The 19,217-nt window shown below is 34.9% G+C and overlaps 2 protein-coding genes across 2 annotated transcripts in view; one reads left to right on the top strand and one right to left on the bottom strand.

The window, feature by feature from the left end:
* Positions 1–2,134, bottom strand: part of LOC138334709 (mucin-2-like) — a 29,624-nt gene extending 27,490 nt beyond the window's left edge. The window contains exons 1-3 of the mRNA XM_069283395.1: positions 1,937–2,134; positions 955–1,161; positions 58–248 (exon numbers count right to left, since the gene is read on the bottom strand). Coding sequence (XP_069139496.1) covers positions 58–248; positions 955–1,128 — 365 coding nt within the window. The 5' untranslated portion in view covers positions 1,129–1,161; positions 1,937–2,134. The remainder of the gene's footprint in view (positions 1–57; positions 249–954; positions 1,162–1,936) is intronic.
* A 27-nt stretch (positions 2,135–2,161) lies between these two features.
* On the top strand, positions 2,162–18,669 carry LOC138334710 (negative elongation factor A-like). Its single transcript, XM_069283396.1, has 11 exons — positions 2,162–2,379; positions 8,349–8,520; positions 11,263–11,424; positions 11,581–11,670; positions 12,139–12,293; positions 13,349–13,412; positions 13,700–13,827; positions 14,138–14,249; positions 14,381–14,673; positions 15,024–15,123; positions 16,369–18,669. Exons 1-11 carry the CDS (start codon positions 2,179–2,181, stop codon positions 16,542–16,544), a joined length of 1,653 nt encoding a protein of 550 aa, XP_069139497.1. The 5' UTR covers positions 2,162–2,178; the 3' UTR covers positions 16,545–18,669.
* Positions 18,670–19,217: the final 548 nt, after the last annotated feature.

Below are 19,217 nucleotides of genomic sequence, written 5' to 3'. Positions count from 1 at the left end.
TTTTAGCCATACAGACGACAAGGAGTACTATGCCATTTGTCATATTGTATCCTTCACCTTTTAGATAGTGGTAGATTGTCAACAAGGCTGGCGACGATCTCTTTTGCACACTCGATGTTGTCTATGTGATCTGTTTTAGTAACGATGGCTGTCCGCTCTATCCAGTTCTCTTTCTCATCCAGATCAGCAATTTTTTCATACCGTGTTGGTGTGACTTTCTTCACGGAGTGTGGTGTTTCAAACTTCACCTAGTAAAAGGAATTTAATTAACTTCAATTATCTATAGAGTTAGCATATATAGAAAGGGTCATAAGATAACCATTTATTATTAGAAACACTGTTACATAGGAATTGCAAAAAATGGGGTCCCCTAATGTAATTGGAATGGAGTTCCGATTAAAAAATTGGGTCCTTTTCATTTTCTATGCTTTAGTATATATGGGGACAGTGTAAATGCAAACCCTGATTAACACTGGAATTTTTTTTTATTCAAATGTTGCCTAAGTTTAGCATGGCCAAGGGTAAGATTTTACCACAAGTTTTGTTGATCTCTCTTGGAGTCAGTCCTAAGCTTGTGTTGAAACATGTACAATATGCAGGGATATAGAGTAGATATATACTATTACCTAAATCTTGACTTTAAAATCAATACCAGTTTGCTCAATTAGCAAACATTTTGAATTGAAGGTTACCTAAGGTTCAGAGGAGATTTAGAGATGTTAAACTGAGGATTTTATCTTCACGAGTTTTTTTGTAGATATTGGAGGAGATGTGGAGGGTTCACCTGGAATTTCTGTGGAGGCTTGGGGGTATGGAGTTGCCAATTTTACCTCAAATTTTTGTGGAAGTTTGGAGAGTTGAATTGAGGACTTTACCTGGAGGTTTGGGGTAGGGAACTCAAGTCTTTACCTTGAGTCTTTGTGGAGGTTTGAGGTATGGACTTATGAACTTTACCTTGAGTTTTTGTGGAGGTTTGGGGGTATGGAGTTGCATCAGATTGCCTTTGGTGGATGGCTTCAGGATAGAGTTGACCACTACAGGGGTCTGCATGAGCTGAGGAGGCAGAAAGTTTTCATCCCCTGTCAGGGTGTCATTACCCTCAGTCATAGAAAACTCCATCAAATCCATGTCTCATTTGTACTAAACGAGGCAATCACTAGCCTGTAATTGAAAAGTTTATAATTATAACGAATGAAAAAGCAAAATATACTTATACTTCAATATTTGATCAGTGATTAGATGTTACACCGTATTTGACCCAATAAGCGCCCATGTCTCTATAAGCGCCTGTTCCCCTTTTGAGGCCTCCTTTCAATTGTCCCTGGGTGCTTATTGTATTGAATATGGTACACCATATATAGTATAACTAACTTACACATGGTTTTTTGAAAATAAAACTGGAATCGGATTGCATGCCCGATATATTAGAAATATTCCGCTGACGTAGCGTAGGCCAAATCTGTCCAACGATTTCACATTTTTTAAGAGGTACCGCGAGCTGAGCAAAAAAAACACCCTAATAAGGGAGGTTAAGGGGACTAATTAAATGCATGATAGGCCTAGTTGCTATTATTTTTTAAATGGGTCAATGTACTCTTCCAAGCTTTGCACATTTCATTTATAGTCGTTTCGAGATCTGAGATCCTTTAATTACCGCGTCGAATATGTACTTACTGATTATTGGGTAAAATTATCTATCACATTGTGTACCCTAAAAACATTGAGAGGAGATATCACTTGTTATCAGCTGGGTAGGTCTAAGCTTCCTATTGACAGTCGTCGAACTCAGCTCATGTATGATCAGATCCGAATGGATACCAAATTCTTTAACCCGAGACATAGGAACAGCCGGACTTTAAACAATGATTATAAAGTAACAAATGACAATATACAGTTACATAATGCTCGTCGAGTTATCAACTAACAGTATACTTACTACGATCGTATTGCTCATGAAAAACAACAACTGAATCTTTTTTCAAAAGCCCGCTAACCAGTGTTGCGCATGTGTGGCCGTCCTAAAATTTGAGTTGCCTCGAAATTTTTCCAATCAATCATACTAAAATCAACGACTGAACTATTCAGGTTAATTTCTTTCGGAATTTTCGGGTCTTATCATAACAGTGTATATGTCTATACCGACAGCCAATCAAAAAGCCCGAAACACCTTTTTCCAATATGGCCACCGGAGACACAGCACTATGGCTGCACAACAAGTTAGGATCGACGGACGATTTATGGTCTGGGAAGACAATATGTGCTCAGCTGTCTCAACAGAAACTCCAGAGCATTCACCAGTGCTTTCATGCACTCCAGCCTCATGTCAAGGTCAAGCTGATGCTGTCGTTTCTTCATATTCATCGCCGAAATGTAGAACAGGTGTGCGGCTGTCACTTTCTCTGATTCTTTTATTTTCTGATTTTATATGTGCCAATTTTTTAATTATTCTGACAAGTCCTAAAATTCTTTTCTAGCCCCCTTATTTTGAACATTTATACCGTTAATGTAGAATTCTCGTTCAAATTCCTTTATCTTTGACGAGACTTTATATTCCGTATTGTTTAATCTTATTGAGCACCTTCCCCCCTCCCCCCCATTTCTGTCTTTCTTCCTTCCTTCTGGACCCACAACCCCAATTACCTGTCTCACTCAATGGCTCTGCTTTGGGAAATCCAATAAGAAATTGATAGAGAACATATCTCATACAAGCTAGTCCTGTTTACAAAGCAATTTCTTGTGGTAGAAATGTCTTGGTACCATAATAATAATGTAAACCTGGATATCAGCATCCTCGATACTCCAGGGGTTCCGATCACTTACGATCTTTACACCCCTGGACTATCTCTTAGTATAACTAAAGGCAGCTCAGAGAAAAAAATCTGAACCAATCACAGGCCTGCAAAGATTTCCTTTGAAGACTACAGAGAAACCCCTGGAATATTGAGGATGCCATATATATAAAGCTGGGAAACTTTCTTGGTAAACCGGAAATGGAAATCACAACAAGATTTAGTGTTGCGCATGAATGTATATATCCAAAGTCACATTCACGCATCATTACAAAATATTCGCATATTAAAAAATTAATGATAAAAAATTGATAAAAGGTAAACCTATAAAAGGGATTATAAACATAATCTTACATTCACATTTTGTTTTAATTAAATCTTAATTTCGTTGCCATTTTTGTGACTCTACGGCTTCAAAATTTTTCCATCTGGCAATGGAGAATGACCGATGAAATATATTGTACTTTTAGCCTCAAATTTTTCGTTAAAGCGAAAGTAGAAATTTTCTACGATACATATAATTTTTCTTGTTAATTTGATATTCATTACCAGGAATTCAGCAACATTATGATTCTAAAACAAAAATGGTTTAAAGCAGTTCAGTAAGTCAATACACACAATAAACAATTCAGAACGAAACATGTTAAGTTAAAGAGATCAATCGTCTTATGAGTAAGGGGAGATAACTCTTTTGCCGTTGGAAATCCTTTATTCATTACAACTATAATATTACTGTTTGGTAACAGTATATAAGAAATACATTAGAACAAAAGATTAACTACTGCGATCACAGATAGGCTTTTCCAGAAATTGTATTAGATTAATATCAGTGTTTTTTCTGCCTATTGTTTCAGTGAGTTGACACATATTTTGTCTGACGAAACTAAAAAATTCCGGAAATCCCAAGTCTGAATGTCATATTTTAGTATCCATTCTTACACTTGATTCTTAGAGAAGCATAATTGTCTATTTTTACCTTTTCCAAAATTTCCATAAACACTGTTTCTATTTTTCATTTCCTACTTTTATCACACAAAATTTCCAAATTTTCACCAGGTGGCAATTTCCCAAAATAACCAGGAAAAACACTGAATATGCTTTTGTTATTAGGAAAAATGTGTGTAATTAGGTCTTTATCAGATAAGGGAAAAGTGATTTTCCACTAGATTCACCTGTATCTTGTGGTATACCAAAATACCAGCAAATCACATTAATTTTGTCAGAAGAGTGAGGTACTGGCTGGCAACCAATTCACCATTTTTTTTTCGTAAAAAACCCCCATTTTCTGATAGAATTAATAACCATTTAAGTTTTCTTTAAGTTAGAATTTATGTGCTTTGACACAAATACACATGAGATGTCAAGAATGGTCTGAGGCTGACCAATAAATGAAAGAAAGTTATGAACGGTAGGTTACATGACCTTTCTATTGAAATCGCCTTTCGACCGTCAGTCCGTCTGTCTGTCATTCCATCCGTCCGTCAGTTAACAATTCTTGTTACCGCTATTTCTCAGAAAGTGCCAAAGGGATCTTTTTCAAATTTCATATGTAGGTTACCATAGGACCCTAGTTATGCATATTGCATTTTGGGATTAATCAGTCAACAAGAAGGCTGCCAGGCAGCCATCTTGGATTTTGATAGTTTAAGTTTGTTACCGCTATTTCTCAGAAAGTACTGAAGGGATCTTTCTCAAATTTCATATGTAGGTTCCTCTAGGGCCCTAGTTGTGCATATTGCATTTTGGGACTGATCCGTCAACAAGATGGCCGACCGTCCGCCATCTTGGATTTTGATAATTAAAGTTTGTTACCCTTATTTCTCCGAAAGTACTGAAGGGATCATTCTCAAATTTCATATGTAGGTTCCCCTACGGTCTTAGTTGTGCATGTTGCATTTTGTGACCGATCTGTCAACAAGATGGCCGCCAGGCAGCCATCTTGGATTATGATTGTTAAAGGTTGTTATAGCTATTTCTCAAAAAGAACTGAATGGATCTGTCTCAAATTTCATATGTAGATTTCCCTAGGGCCCTAGTTGTGCATAATGCCTTTTGGGACTAATCGGTCAACAAGGTGGCTGCCAGGCAGCCATCTTGGATTTTAATAGTTAAAATTTGTTATCACTATTTCTCTAAAAGTATTGAATGGATCTGTCTCAAATTTCATATGTATAGGTTCCACTAGGGCCCTAGATGTGGATAATGCCTTTTGGGACTGATCGGTCAACAATATGGCCAACCGGTCGCCATCTTGGATTTCATTGTTGAAGTTTGTTACCGCTATTTCTTAGAAAGTACTTAAGCGATCTGTCTGAAATTTTCTATGTACACTGTAGTATGTTTGAAAAAGTTTGAAAAGCAGGGAAAAGATCCCTCGTTCCATTGTCAAACATAGATCATTCTTTGGGCGCCAAAATCCCTCTGGGATCTCTTGTTTGTTATGTTAATTATAGTTACTTACCTTTATTTGAAATATATATGTTATGCAAAGGATGCCGGGATGAATAATGCAACAGAGTTACCACCGAGTTATCTGCCCTTGACATCCACCATTTTAGGAAAAGGACAAACATCTCGGCTTTAATGTTTCAATACAACAGTCTTGAATGATATCATTTAGCCTATAAGGTCATTCAAATTTGATTTCTTGTTTGTTGGATTTCTCGCTCCTATTTTCCGAAAATGAAAAAAGAAGAAAAGATTTTACCACTTCTAACTTTCTTGCCCAGGAATCTGATGAACCTGGGCAAATTATTACAGGGCTCATTTTTACTAGTCACCGTTTCCTGGTCACTCAGATGTTTGAATTACTCGTGCATTGTCTCTTGAAACAAGCAAGCGTCTATGAGAAGGATAAGTCACACTGAGTTTTGGGCAAAGACAGCGCAGGCGCTTTTGTGTTTGTGCACTGACCGTGACGTTGGGCGACGACTGATTTCCTTTGATATCCGCCGCCGCAGCCTTTGATGTAGCTTGCGGGTGCGAGGGTTACTTTCTTACTTTCTGAAACGTGCTGCCATTTCATGAGCGGTCGTATTTTTTTAACGATAGTTTAAGACATTTCTTCTAAATCTTCCGTCTTTAAAGCAAGTTATAAACGTTGTGAAATTTAATTTACTTTACATTGGTGTTTCGTTTGACTCGATTAGACAAGTATTTGTTGAGAAAAACGGTTTTTATTCCCGGTTCATAAGCGTCTCGCGTGGTGTTTAGTATTGTAAAGAGACAGACACGAATCCTTCTCACTTATAAATCCTTGTCTCTTGAAACAAGCAAGCGTCTTACAAACCTTTACAATAACATACATTCTGTCAAGATTTTCTGTCACCACAACTGTGACCACATGCAGGCTGAGTGGTACAGAGTATTGTACTTATAATGTGATAGGGACACATGTATTTTTATTTAATAGTCCGTGTCCCGATTTCAGTCTTTTTTTGCCAATATCTGCAAATCTTAAGACTTTGCATTCAAGCTCACCTAGAAAATGGCGACCATGACAGGTGATTTGACTGGCTGACTTACATCAACAAATTATTGTCATTAACTAAAGTTCACTAAGATATAACTTTCTCGGCTATTTCTTTGAAGTATTAAACATTGCCATTTAATGTTCAAATTGTCATGATTACTGAAAACATACAATGCATTGAAAGCATTATGTGTAATGGCATATTTTCAATAGCTGCATAAATACCTTAAAGATGCTCCACCGCCGACAGAGCTTAAATGATACTCATCATTTGAACAATAATTGGGGTTTAATCGTGTATATGTATGTCTAATTAACACAGAAAATAATATAAAATAATTTGTTTTGATTTTGGTGTATGCGCAATTTAAATTTTTTATAGTACTTCATTCCAAATAGGATATAGTGTCAGGGATTTTTTTCGGGATGCAATTAATTATGTTTTATATTTTAAACTTTAAGTAAAATTAGAAGCTCAAACTTTTCAATGGTGGAAATTGTGTAAAGTAAGTAACTTTTGTAACTGAAGAAAAATACCAAATCGTCTGCTTCTGTTTTCAATAGTGACAAAATACCATTTGGCAGCGGTGGAGCATCTTTGATATTAGATTTCTTTTTTAACATCTTTTATACAGTTATGAATGTTGAAAATAACAAGAAAACAGTAAAACTCTTATTTCAGCATAACAACATGCTTATTAAGTGTTATTTCATGAAATGTAACTTAAAGTCTAATAAAAACTCCCGTGAAAATGTTAGCATGCTCCAATTGTTGTGTTTTCAAAATATTTTTAAAATAAAGAAAATTTCGCTACTTTGCTCCTAATTTCAAAATTCCAAAATCTGAAAAACAAGAAATCAAAATGGACTTGCCTTACTTAATGATTTTGCTGTATTTTTAGTGCGAGTGTACTCGTATTGTTATTTTCCTTGTTGGGTGTAAAGTCTGTGTACATCCGCTATGCGCAGATTCCAACTGCGCACGCGAGACCAGAAGTCAGTGTCTTTTAGGGTTTAATAGATTTTGCCATGATTTAGTGACACCAAACTTTCAAAAATATTTTACAATATACTTGTCAGCAATAATCTACTACAAATGTAAACATTAACAACAGTGACATTTCACAGTGCTAAACCCATTTGTTTTGTGTAAATTTCAAGCAGCGTATCATACAAACTCTTGCATTGGTCACAATATTCAAAGCATTTGATCGACCTTGGTATCTTCTGGAACAATACAATGCAATTCAGGTTTATATAGTCATTAAAAGAAAGTGACGAAACGTATAACTTTTAGTACCGGCCAAATATTTAATTTATTTCATATCATCCTATAGGTCCAAGGTGTACGTTGCACTATCGCTTACTAAACCCTTTGACCATAGACTGCATTTGCTGCAGTTCTGATTAATATTTATAAAATTACACAGCTTTGCGTCAGAGAAACAGAATAAAAAACACATTATAAAATAACAGTCCGAGTGTCTAAGCTCCAGATCTAATGTACTCCAGAAAGGCGTTCAAGCATGACACAGGTAAGTCACCACGTGCACAACGACTGGGTGGTGTTCTAGCGGACGACTAATTTGAACAACGAAACAAGTTTATCCTATCAATATCAATATGATAATAAACACACTTTTATGTAACAAAGAACTTCAAAGTAATGTCACATTTAAAGTTCTGATGAAGTAAAGGAAAGTATTTATTACAATGCACCAAGGGCGTAAACCATCTTGCAATAGTTCCAAAGATAAAGAGGGAAAGTGCTACGTACACTTGTTGCAGAGGATGGTTTCATAGGGGAAATTAAGGTTAGGAAGTGTTTAGCGAGCACTTAATTTGTAACAGATATATTTCTAGTTACCATTGTAATACCAAAAGTGTTTACCAGAATTATTAACCTAGCCCTGCAGAACTCATGACTGAAATTCTTTCAGCCTTAAAGCTTGTGAAATAATGTTAATATCCTGGTAAATATTAAGGGACAGAGGACAGTGAGTATGATGTTTGATATTTTAACTGTTTATCAGAAATAATTCATCATACCAGATTTATTATGTTGTGTGACATTCCTGATGTTTCAGTGGCGGATGGACATGGAAGAGATCTTACTAATGGCTATACATGACAGTGACCAATGGGTGTCCATGGTGGGAGAGATTCTCAGACCTTTCCCATCTACAGGATCACTCAACCTAGATCTCAACGACAACAATGCAACATTTACAGAGATACTAGCAGATCTCAATAAAGTTGGTACGTTAAATCAAAGTGCTTTGTAAGCTAGGGTGTTTTCTCTTTGTCACCATCAGATTTGTTCTCTCACTGTTGTCCTTTGTCATTCCATAACTTCAACTTTTTCATTTAGTCAAGATCCAGTCCATTAAAAATATTATTTGTCCAGGATGAAATTGATAAGATCAGAATATGTCCCATTAATTGCTCAGAAAACTTAAAATTTTGAGAATTTCAAAAGGCTAAGTGAGTCCAAAAATCACTTTTTAAGTTTTGGTGTAAATATTGAAATACTATTATAAATCATAACAACTGGCAGTGTTGTCTGCATTTATACATAGGATTAAATAAGTATTGTTTTCAGTATGGACAATTATCTTAATGAGGAAAACACTATTTTGATAATTTCAATAGGCCTAATGGGCTAAAATGTTCTTGATTCTGGTAATCTGTTGTAAGTAACCAAGAGAGGAGCTTTTTTGTTCACAAACAGTTGTTGTACATTTTGCTGCACCCTGCTTTATTATTCAAATAATAACTGCCAGGTAAACATATACACTGTACTAGTACCAGAGGTTGCATTTATGCTGTCCCCATCTCCTTTTTATCCCCCGCGAAGTTGGCGGGGGATATACAAATGGGTTCCGTCCGTCCGTCTGTCCGTCCGTACGAATTGTTTCCGGAGCACAACTCTAAAACCAGTAGAGATATTTCCACGAAACTTCATTCACACATTGGTCTTATGGTCTAGTAGTGCCTTTTGCTATTTTTAGGTTTTCATTTTTTGCATTTTTTCCGTAACCATGGAAACATTGCTGAAAATATCATATTTTTGTACCAGGTTCATTTCCGGAGCATAACTCTAAAACCAGAAGAGATATTTCCACGAAACTTCATAGACACATTGATCTTATGGTCTAGTAGTGCCTTTTGCTATTTTAAGGTTTTCACTTTTTGTGCTTTTTTCTGTAACCATGGAAACATTGCTGAAAATGGCAGATTTTTGTGTAAGAATCGTTTCCGGAGCACAACTCTAAAACCAGAAATATTTCCATGAAACTTCATAGACACATTGTTCTTATGGTCTAGTAGTGCCTTTTGCTATTTTCAGGTTTTCATTTTTTGCACTTTTTCCGTAACCATGGAAACATTGCTGAAAATATCATATTTTTGTACCAGGTTCGTTTCCGGAGCATAACTCTAAAACCAGAAGAGATATTTCCACGGAACTCCATAGGCACATTAGTCTTATGGTATAGTAGTGCCTTTTGCTATTTTAAGGTTTTCACTTTTTGTGCTTTTTTCTGTAACCATGGAAACATTGCTGAAAATGGCAGATTTTTGTGTAAGAATCGTTTCCGGAGCACAACTCTAAAACCAGAAATATTTCCATGAAACTTCATAGACACATTGTTCTTATGGTCTAGTAGTGCCTTTTGCTATTTTTAGGTTTTCATTTTTTGCACTTTTTCCGTAACCATGGAAACATTGCTGAAAATATCATATTTTTGTACCAGGTTCGTTTCCGCAGCATAACTGGAAAACTGGTTGAGATATATGCACAGAACTCCATAGGCACATTAGTCTTATGGTCTAGTAGTGCCTTTTGCTATTTTAAGGTTTTCACTTTTTGTGCTTTTTTCTGTAACCATGGAAATATTGCTGAAAATGGCAGATTTTTGTGTAAGAATCGTTTCCGGAGCACAACTCTAAAACCAGCAGAGATATTTCCATGAAACTTCATAGACACATTGTTCTTATGGTCTAGTAGTGCCTTTTGCTATTTTTAGGTTTTCACTTTTTGTGGTTTTTTCTGTAACCATAGAAACATTGCTGAAAATATCATATTTTGTAGCAGGTTCATTTCCGGAGCATAACTCTAAAACCAGCAGAGATATTTCCACGAAACTTCATAGACACTTTCTGTTTATGGTCTAGTAGTACCTTTTGCTATTTTTAGGTTTTCATTTTTTGCATTTTTTCCGTTACCATGGAAACATTGCTGAAAATATCGTGGTAAATGGTAAATGTTACTTTGCAAAACTCCACCCATCTTTGTGTATATAGTCTAATATAAATGTCAAGGCTGTATACCTGATTCAACAATTGCAGCCCCGCTCTACTTGAATTATACTCCATCTTTCTTTAGCTCAACTTCCTTTTTCCTGTTTTTTTTTCATACACATAAGTCTCCACAATCAAACTTACTTCAGCTTTGATAACTCCATTGGCGGGGGATCTGAATGACTATGTCCTTGTTAAGCTTAGTAATTGAATAGGACCCCACATTTTTAGCTCGCCTATTCGAAGAATAGGGGGAGCTAATGATGTCACCCCGGCGTCGGTGTTGGCGTCCAATTTCACGTTTAAGTTTTTGAGCAAGTTTCTGTTTCGTCAATTGTTTAAGCTTAAGTCATCATAAATGTTTATGATTTTATTTTCCTAATGTGTATGGATGCTGAACGTGATAATACAACCAATTTGGGGCCCTTTAGGGATTTTTTGAGTCTGTTAATTTGTCATATTTCCATGTTTAAATAGTAAATACTTGAACATCAACTTCTTCTGAATAGGCGAGCTTTGCTGTTCTTCAACAGCTCTTGTTTCTGATAGTTTTAGATCTATTCTAATATATGATCGCATAAGGGGCCCCATTTAATCTAAGAAGGACCCCATTTATGGAACACCCAGCACAAACCCTGCTTACTATTCCTTATTGTAAGATAATTATTTTACTTGGTATACACAATTATGGTTTTACAGTGAAGAAAGCAGCCAGTGTGAGAATGTTACCTATGGAATGCCAGTTCCTCAACAAGACTGCCTTCACTGCTGTAGCAGGCACTCAACCAGCTCCAGTCAAACACTTTGCTTTGAAGAGAAAACCCAAGTCTGCCATTCTTAGGGCTGAACTATTACAGAAATGTAAGCTTATCAAACTATGTTAACAAAAGCTATGTAGATTATCTTTTACACAAAAAAAACCAAACTGCTTTATGCAGGAAAAACCTATGAAATTTCGGTGAATTGGAAATATCAACAAATGCTTAATATTTATATTAAACTTATTGTAATTTTCAGCATCAGAAGTAGCATCTAACAAGAAAAATAATGTACCCAACAGCATTCCTGTAAAGATGCGCAGCTTTGCCAAGAAGATGGATGATGGTAGTAAGTATAGAATCCATCGGGTCACTTTCACATGATATATGACAAATTGATAGAATTGGTCTAAGTTTACATAATTGTTTTATTTTTCTTTAGTCCATATATCTGAAAAAGCATTGTTGTATTGTAGTAAACTTATACAGTAAAACATGTTTATAAAGAACATGGTTACAACACATTTATGGTTATCATATATTATACTTCATTCCTCGTCAAGGTTCCTATTATAATTTTGCAATATGTATATACTGAACTAAGCAAATTGATAAAATTGATCAATGTTTACATACTGTATCCACCGTAATTAGCATCCCTCACCCTATAAGCGCCTTTTCCTTTTTCTGGAGAAGGAGTTGAAGTTGTATAAACGCCCTCATCCTATGTGTTACAACATGTGATGCCTCTGATCTATGATGACAGATATGGAGATATCTGTCCTTGTTTTATAATCAATTATGTTATGTTTTCTAGCGCCCCTGAAAGGTATGCCAGGACGTAGTGTCAGTACACCAGGATTTAGGTCACCGTCGGCCGGCCTGAACAGACTCAATTCTTCACCGATGGGAGGAGGAACACCTCTGTCCTCACATCGTCCTAGTCCTATGCGTAAAGAAGGTGGTATCAAGGTAAACTAACTTTGTTAGGGTGATCATGTATTAGGAAAATTGATGGGAAAGTTACTTTCAAATCATTGTTGAAATGTAGAACATGATAAATTATTTGTTAGAAGGTTAGAAAAAATAGTTCTTTACCTCCAAAGCTTTTAACATTGTCTTTTCATTTTAATGTATTAGCAAATCCTTTATGCCTTTTCTCTTTACTTTTTGTGTCGCCTGCCACGCAAGGGCGACACTTAGGTATCACTATGTCCGCGTCCGGGGAAATGGTTTCCATGCAATTACTTAAGTATTTATTGTCCGATTTCAACCAAATTAGGTATATAGCTTTATATCAATGAGATCTAGGATGAGTTTGATTATGGTCAAAATCCGACAATATTTGCAAGAGTTACAGGACTTAAATAATGTCAAAATATATAAATCTGTGGTTTCCACTCGATAACTTAAATATCTATTGTTCAATTTCAATCAAACTTTATAAATTGTTTTATATTAATGAGATCTCGGATGCGTTCAATAATGGTCAAAATCCGTCAATATTTGCTAGAGTTACGGGACTTTAAAATCCTCAAAACAGAAAAATCCATGGTTTCCGCTCGATAGCTTTAGTATTTATTGTCCGATTTCGACCAAATTTGATATGTTGCTTTATATCAATGAGATCTTACATATGTGCGATAGTTCTCAAAATCTGTGAATATTTGCAGGAGTTACGGGACTTTAAAATCGTTGAAACATGGTTCTCGCTTGACAACTTTAGTATTTATTGTCCGATTTAAACCAAATTTGGTATATTGCTTTATATCAATGAGATCTTAGATGGGTTCGATACTTCTCAAAATCCATCAATATTTGCAAGAGTTACAGGACTTGATAACTTCACCTAAGTATTAACAATATTTACAACTATAAATATAACTATTGTGATGCAGTGCAGGCAACACATCCATTTCCGTGGAATTCTTGTCTTGGGGGGATAACTTTTCAAGCCAATTATATAATAAAAAAAACCATGGTATTCTAATGAGTAGCATTAAAGATGTCCATGAATGATTTTTCAGCTTCTGGATTTGGAAGCACTTCCTGTGGGAGCCAAGGAAGCCAAACGACGCAAAAAGATCGCAGGTATGTAGGAATAAGACGAGATATAATTAGTAGGATGGTAACAATACATTAGACTATCAATATATTGTATGCATCTCAACTTGATCAAACAGTAACAAGCCAATGCCAATCACTCTTTGTATGCCAATCTATGAAAACTTTCAATATTCCGAATTTTCATGGACAAAAATTAAGTATTCACAGAGGTTTGATGATATAGTAGCAGACTAACTGTCATGGTAGAACATATTTTACCTGATAGAGTTAGTTAGTTGGTACATATTGAATGAAGAGTTGTTTGATGACAGATATGGAGGAGATGGAGACAAAGAAAAAAGAAAAAGAAGCAGTGGCAGCATCAGCTGCTGCAGCCACGACAACGACAGCATCGTACACCCCCGACTACGCCGCAGGACTGGTGTCTGGTCCAACATCAGTAAGTCTTCTACTAACATATCTAATCCTATGAATATTACAATGGTGTCTGGTCCAACATCAGTACGTCTTATTCTAATATATCAAAACTTTTAGATATTACAATAGTGACTGGATGTCTTCCGTTTTCTATGGGAGGAAAAATTGTAACATGCGCACTGTTATGTAAGTTCTTTAGTACTAACAAGATGTATTTTGAAATTTTTCTTTAAATCTTTTGGAAAAAAAATATTGTAGATAATTGTTATCATTCTGTGCTGTACGTAGTACCTGGTAAATAGGTAAAAATCTCATTTTTTGTTTTTAAATAGAAAATTGCAGTTGTTTCCGTTGGAAGTACAAACAGTGTCACCACACCTACCGCTTCATATGTACCAGCAACAACATCAAGGGTACCAAACCCTTCAGTCACACCCTTCCAAGGTAAATATAAGCACATAAAAATCTTCATGCTTTTTTTCACTTCAAGTTTTTCAGGGTGTGTTAGTGTAAATAATCTTGCTGTTTTTATTTACTATCCCTATCTGATATTGAGTATGTTATTTTTATTACAGCTGCCTCTCTATCCAGTACTACACTACAGGCCCGTGAAAATCTTCAGCAACAACTACAGCAGCTTAACAAATCAGCGCGGCCAGGCGGGGGTACCCCTGACACGCCCTCCTATAACCCCTCTGAGCCATCACCCACCTCCGACACGGCGGGGACCCCAACAACACCTTCTACATTTACGACAGTTCTGCCCCCACAGCTGGTCCAGCCAGTCACTACCACAGCAACTACACAACCTACACCGGTCATGCCTACCCCCCAGCCAGGACAGCCCAAGAAAGGGTTGTCACTCACGGTAAGAAATCTTAATTCAGGGACATTAATTTCCTTGACTTATTATTTAAATCAAATTTCCTTAATTGATTACTCTTCACTTCTGAAAATATTCTTGTCTATTCACCAAATATCTGCTAAAATGAGAAGAGAAAATAACCTAACTGTAAATTATCGTTAACTGTTAATCAGTCTTTGATTCAAGATTGATTGAGCTTGATATTCTACTGAAAGAGATAAAAATTTAATATTTTCATCATTGTCATTTATTTTATAAAGTAAAAGATGCAATTTTATGTAACATTCTGACATTGAAAAATCCTTCTGATACTGGTCGAAGAAATAAAAAAAAATCAACATGTCTAATTCCAGAGAGAACAAATGTTGGAAGCACAAGAAATGTTTAGGACATCAAATAAAGTTACCAGACCTGAAAAAGCCCTAATTCTAGGCTTCATGGCAGGATCACGAGGTAAGTTACCACTACATATCTGAGAGATTATCTCTACACCATGCCTTTATAATTGGAAATCTACTTATGGATTGCCCACACACACAAGATGTTGGATACAATTATACCTTATGTATGATAGGTGTATTTATGATGTTCATTCACAGACGACTCAAACACAAAATACAGTAAACTTATATATCTTTCAGCAGTAGTATATTTTAGTATTTTTTTCACAAGAGGGTTTGGGCTGAAATATTATTTTAAATGCACTAATTTCATATTCTGTATGTTGCTATTATAGCTATCATTGAACTGTCCAAAGTCAATTTTGCACACGAAAAATTATTGTAGAAAAAATATGTTCATTTACAGTTCACTTTTTATATACAAAAACAGAAGTATTTGTTCTCTAACTTCACTTAGCATTACAGACATGACAGGGAGAAAGAGTTATCCTTCTTACTACCATATTTAATGGAGTGCACCTTACACATGCCACTTGTAATATGAACTTCAATAGCATTCTAATTATAATATAATAGCTTGTGGTTTTTTAGCTCGCCTATTCGAAGACGTCGGCGTCGACATCGATGTCAGCGTTGGCGTCCCATTTCACGTTAAAGTTTTTGAGCAAGTTTCTGTTTCGTCAATTGTTTAAGCTTAAGTCATCATAAATGTTTATGATTTTATTTTCCTAATGTGTATGGATGCTGAACGTGATAATACAACCAATTTTGGGCCCTTTAGGTTTTTTTTAATTCTGTTAATTTGTCATATTTCCATGTTAAAGTTTTTGAGCAAGTTTCTATTTTGTCAATTGTTTAAGCATAAGTCATTATAAATGTTTATGATTTTATTTTCCTAATGTGTATGGATGCTGAACGTGATAATACAACCAATTTGGGGCCCTTTAGTGGGTTTTTGAGTCTGTTAATTTGTCATATTTCCATGTTTAAATAGTAAATACTTGAACATCAACTTCTTCTGAATAGGCGAGCTTTGCTGTTCTCCAACAGCTCTTGTTAACAATAAAACTTTGAGTGAAATAAACATAATAGATAATAATCACTCATTTTGTAACGTCTATTTGCAAACGGTATAATCATATAAATGACATAGCAAAATTATGACATGTTTTGTACCTCAATAGGGATTAGAAGGGGACTATTTGGTGAATATTCTGTAATAATTAAGCATGTTGTTCCTACATTGAAACTTCTGAATTGATTGTGATTTAGATTTATTTTTTGTTCTTTCCTTCAGAAAATCCATGCCCTCAGCAAGGCAGTGTATTAAGTATTCGTTTGAGTGAAAACAAAGAAATGGTTTCACAACTAGACTCTTCACAGAAAACGATGATTGCAGACACTTTTTTCCAAATGAACTATCAGACAGGAGAATGGAAACGAATCAAAAAGTACAGGGAGTGTGCTGAATAAACTTCTGGAAAGTGTTCACAGACTCGTAACCATCTCAAACAGTATTTGGTGCCATGATGGATTGGTTAAGTGTTTCAACTCCCTGTCGTATGATCTGTATTCCTGATCACACGTTTACCATTATGTGGCTATGTTGGTGTATTTATTATAAGAATGTTCATTGTTAGTGTTTATTTGTGACCTGTCACAATTAGAGTAATGCATGTATTTAAATAACATCAAAATAACTTTGCATCATAAAAGGAAAATATTTGGGTATATTTGTTATTATTTGTTATCTTTTTATTTCTTTTGTTAAGATCCTTTATTGAGTTATTCAAAACAACTGATATTAAATCATTTCTGTCTTTGTATGTATGTATTCTTCTCAGATGCAGTATGTTATGTGACAAGAATCTCTGTATTTATTTCAGTGGTGTTTTATACTGGGCATATTCCCAAGAGAGGTGAAATTTCGCAGTTTACCAAACTCTTTGAACCATTGTTCTAATGTACAACAATGACTTTCTGAAGATTTAACTGGAGTTTAAAATTAGCCGGTTTCAGTGAAAACACTAATGTAGCGAAAATAAACCACCCGAAATATTCAACTGCTACCCAGTAAACTATTCAGTACTTTGTTTATCATGCAACACTAATGATATAAAAACCTTTAAAAATCATCATTGACTGACAATGTATTTATATCACTGTTGTTGTCTCCATGATGTACTGGTTCTTGTCCCTGACACAAATTTATTACTTTAAAGCAAAAACAATCACAGAAATCTTTAATTTGCATTCGTAAATGGCATCATTAATTTGTATACTAAATAGATTTAGTCAAACTTGTGTATAATTAATCCTGTGGGACCCAAATAAGTATTTCATAAAAACAGAAACTGCATATTGGTTATAGGATAATTCAAAAATCCTTTACTGCAAAATTTGCAGATTTAAAAATCCGCTCTGGCTCTGCATAGAACATGCAATGGTCATTGGGTGTGCTTATCAATTAAAGCAGAAAACATGATGGGGAATAAACATTTCATACATTTAGTTTGTTTAAAATCAAATCCATCTGTTTTGTAATATGAATGATTTTCTTATTACCATTTGATGATGTTGTAGTTGTAGAAGCTGTTAACAACTTAAAGCTATAGAATAAAGTCATGATAGGGAATATTCTACAGCAAAGTAAAAGGCCATATCATAATTTGTAAAGTGAGAAAGATGTTTGGTATTGAAGAGAATTGACACAGAAGAAGATGGTTGCTTATTTTGATGAACGAATGATTGTGGAAAAGAGAGTGGAGTGAGAGTTAAAAAGAGTGATGTATCATGATAAATAGAAAGATATGCATGATTAAAATAGAACTTATACAGAGATGAAAAAAGACAGAATACATCAGTTAATTTTTGTATAAGACATGCTTTTGACATTGGCTTCTATTGCCCCCCTACAAAACAGGATCTTGTACGAACAACTTATTCATGAAATCTTCTCACCATATTATGTGTGTTGAAATTTCTCATCTAAGAATGGCCAGTTGTTTTTGTGACATTAAATTCCATCTCTACATTGACACTTATAAGTTATAGTACTGTATAGCTGGCTATTTTTGCAGAGATAATATTTTCGTTCTTTTGCAGGAAGTTATTTAAGATCAAGAAAAATTAATTCACGAAAAAAATAATAATGGCTATTAAAAATCATAGATAAGAAAAATTTTAATTTGTGAAATTTTAAAAATAATTACATCTATTGTATCTCAATTAAGTGAAAATGGCAAAAGTTTTACCTGCAGTTTTTAATAAAATTAAAGGATAAAACCGTCATGGAAAATTTATCATGACAATATATTAATGATGAAATAGCTTTAACAATGACGTGGTGAAAGTTGTGTAAGAAAACCATAAATACTGGTACCACCTTGAATATGATATTAAGAATGAAAGTTTGCCCTTTCACTTGCATATCAGTCATATTCATTAGTGCAAGAGGTAACATCTTATCATTGAAACACTTTTAATGTCATTCATTGTCTAAATTAAATCTGTATTCGTTTAGATTATATGTTGTCCAATGGTCCAATGGAAGTGAGCTAAGAGTTGTTGATTTGAATGCAATAAAAATTAAAAAGAATACCATTTTTTGAGTCCTATTTTATATTGAATGTTTTTTTGTGTTTTTTTTTAGTGTTAATGTTTGTTTGATTGGTTTTACCATCCTATTAACTGCCAGGCTCATTTAAAGAGATGGAGGTCCCACGGAAAACCTCTGACCATTGGTCAGTTGTAGGCAACTGACCCACATGGGATTCAAATTCACGGCCCTGATGTGGATGCTTGCGGTAATACAGCTAATTATAATATAAGGTCTAAAGATAATTTATGTTTTCTCAACAGTGATAAAGGTCACAATCTGGATTTATGATTAAATACTTCACAATGCCTTTCCAAAGGTTTGTGACGAGGTAATAACCTCGCCTTTGTGATCGTGGTTGCAAAATTCTCTATCAGTCATTGCAATATATGCAATTTCCTCAATATAATTGGCTAAGAACTTGCTCGCAGATACTAGCGCTCCTAACGGCAGTGAATTCAACAGCATTGATTTTACCGGGAATTTTAAATCACAAATTTTGAATATGAAAATTACTGAAATAAGCATATCTGTAATGTTGAAATTGG

Source organism: Argopecten irradians, chromosome 11 (genome assembly GCF_041381155.1).
Source record: "Argopecten irradians isolate NY chromosome 11, Ai_NY, whole genome shotgun sequence".
Classification (NCBI taxonomy): domain Eukaryota; kingdom Metazoa; phylum Mollusca; class Bivalvia; order Pectinida; family Pectinidae; genus Argopecten; species Argopecten irradians.
Note: the sequence above shows the minus strand (reverse complement) of the source record. Positions and strands in the feature narration are given on the sequence as shown.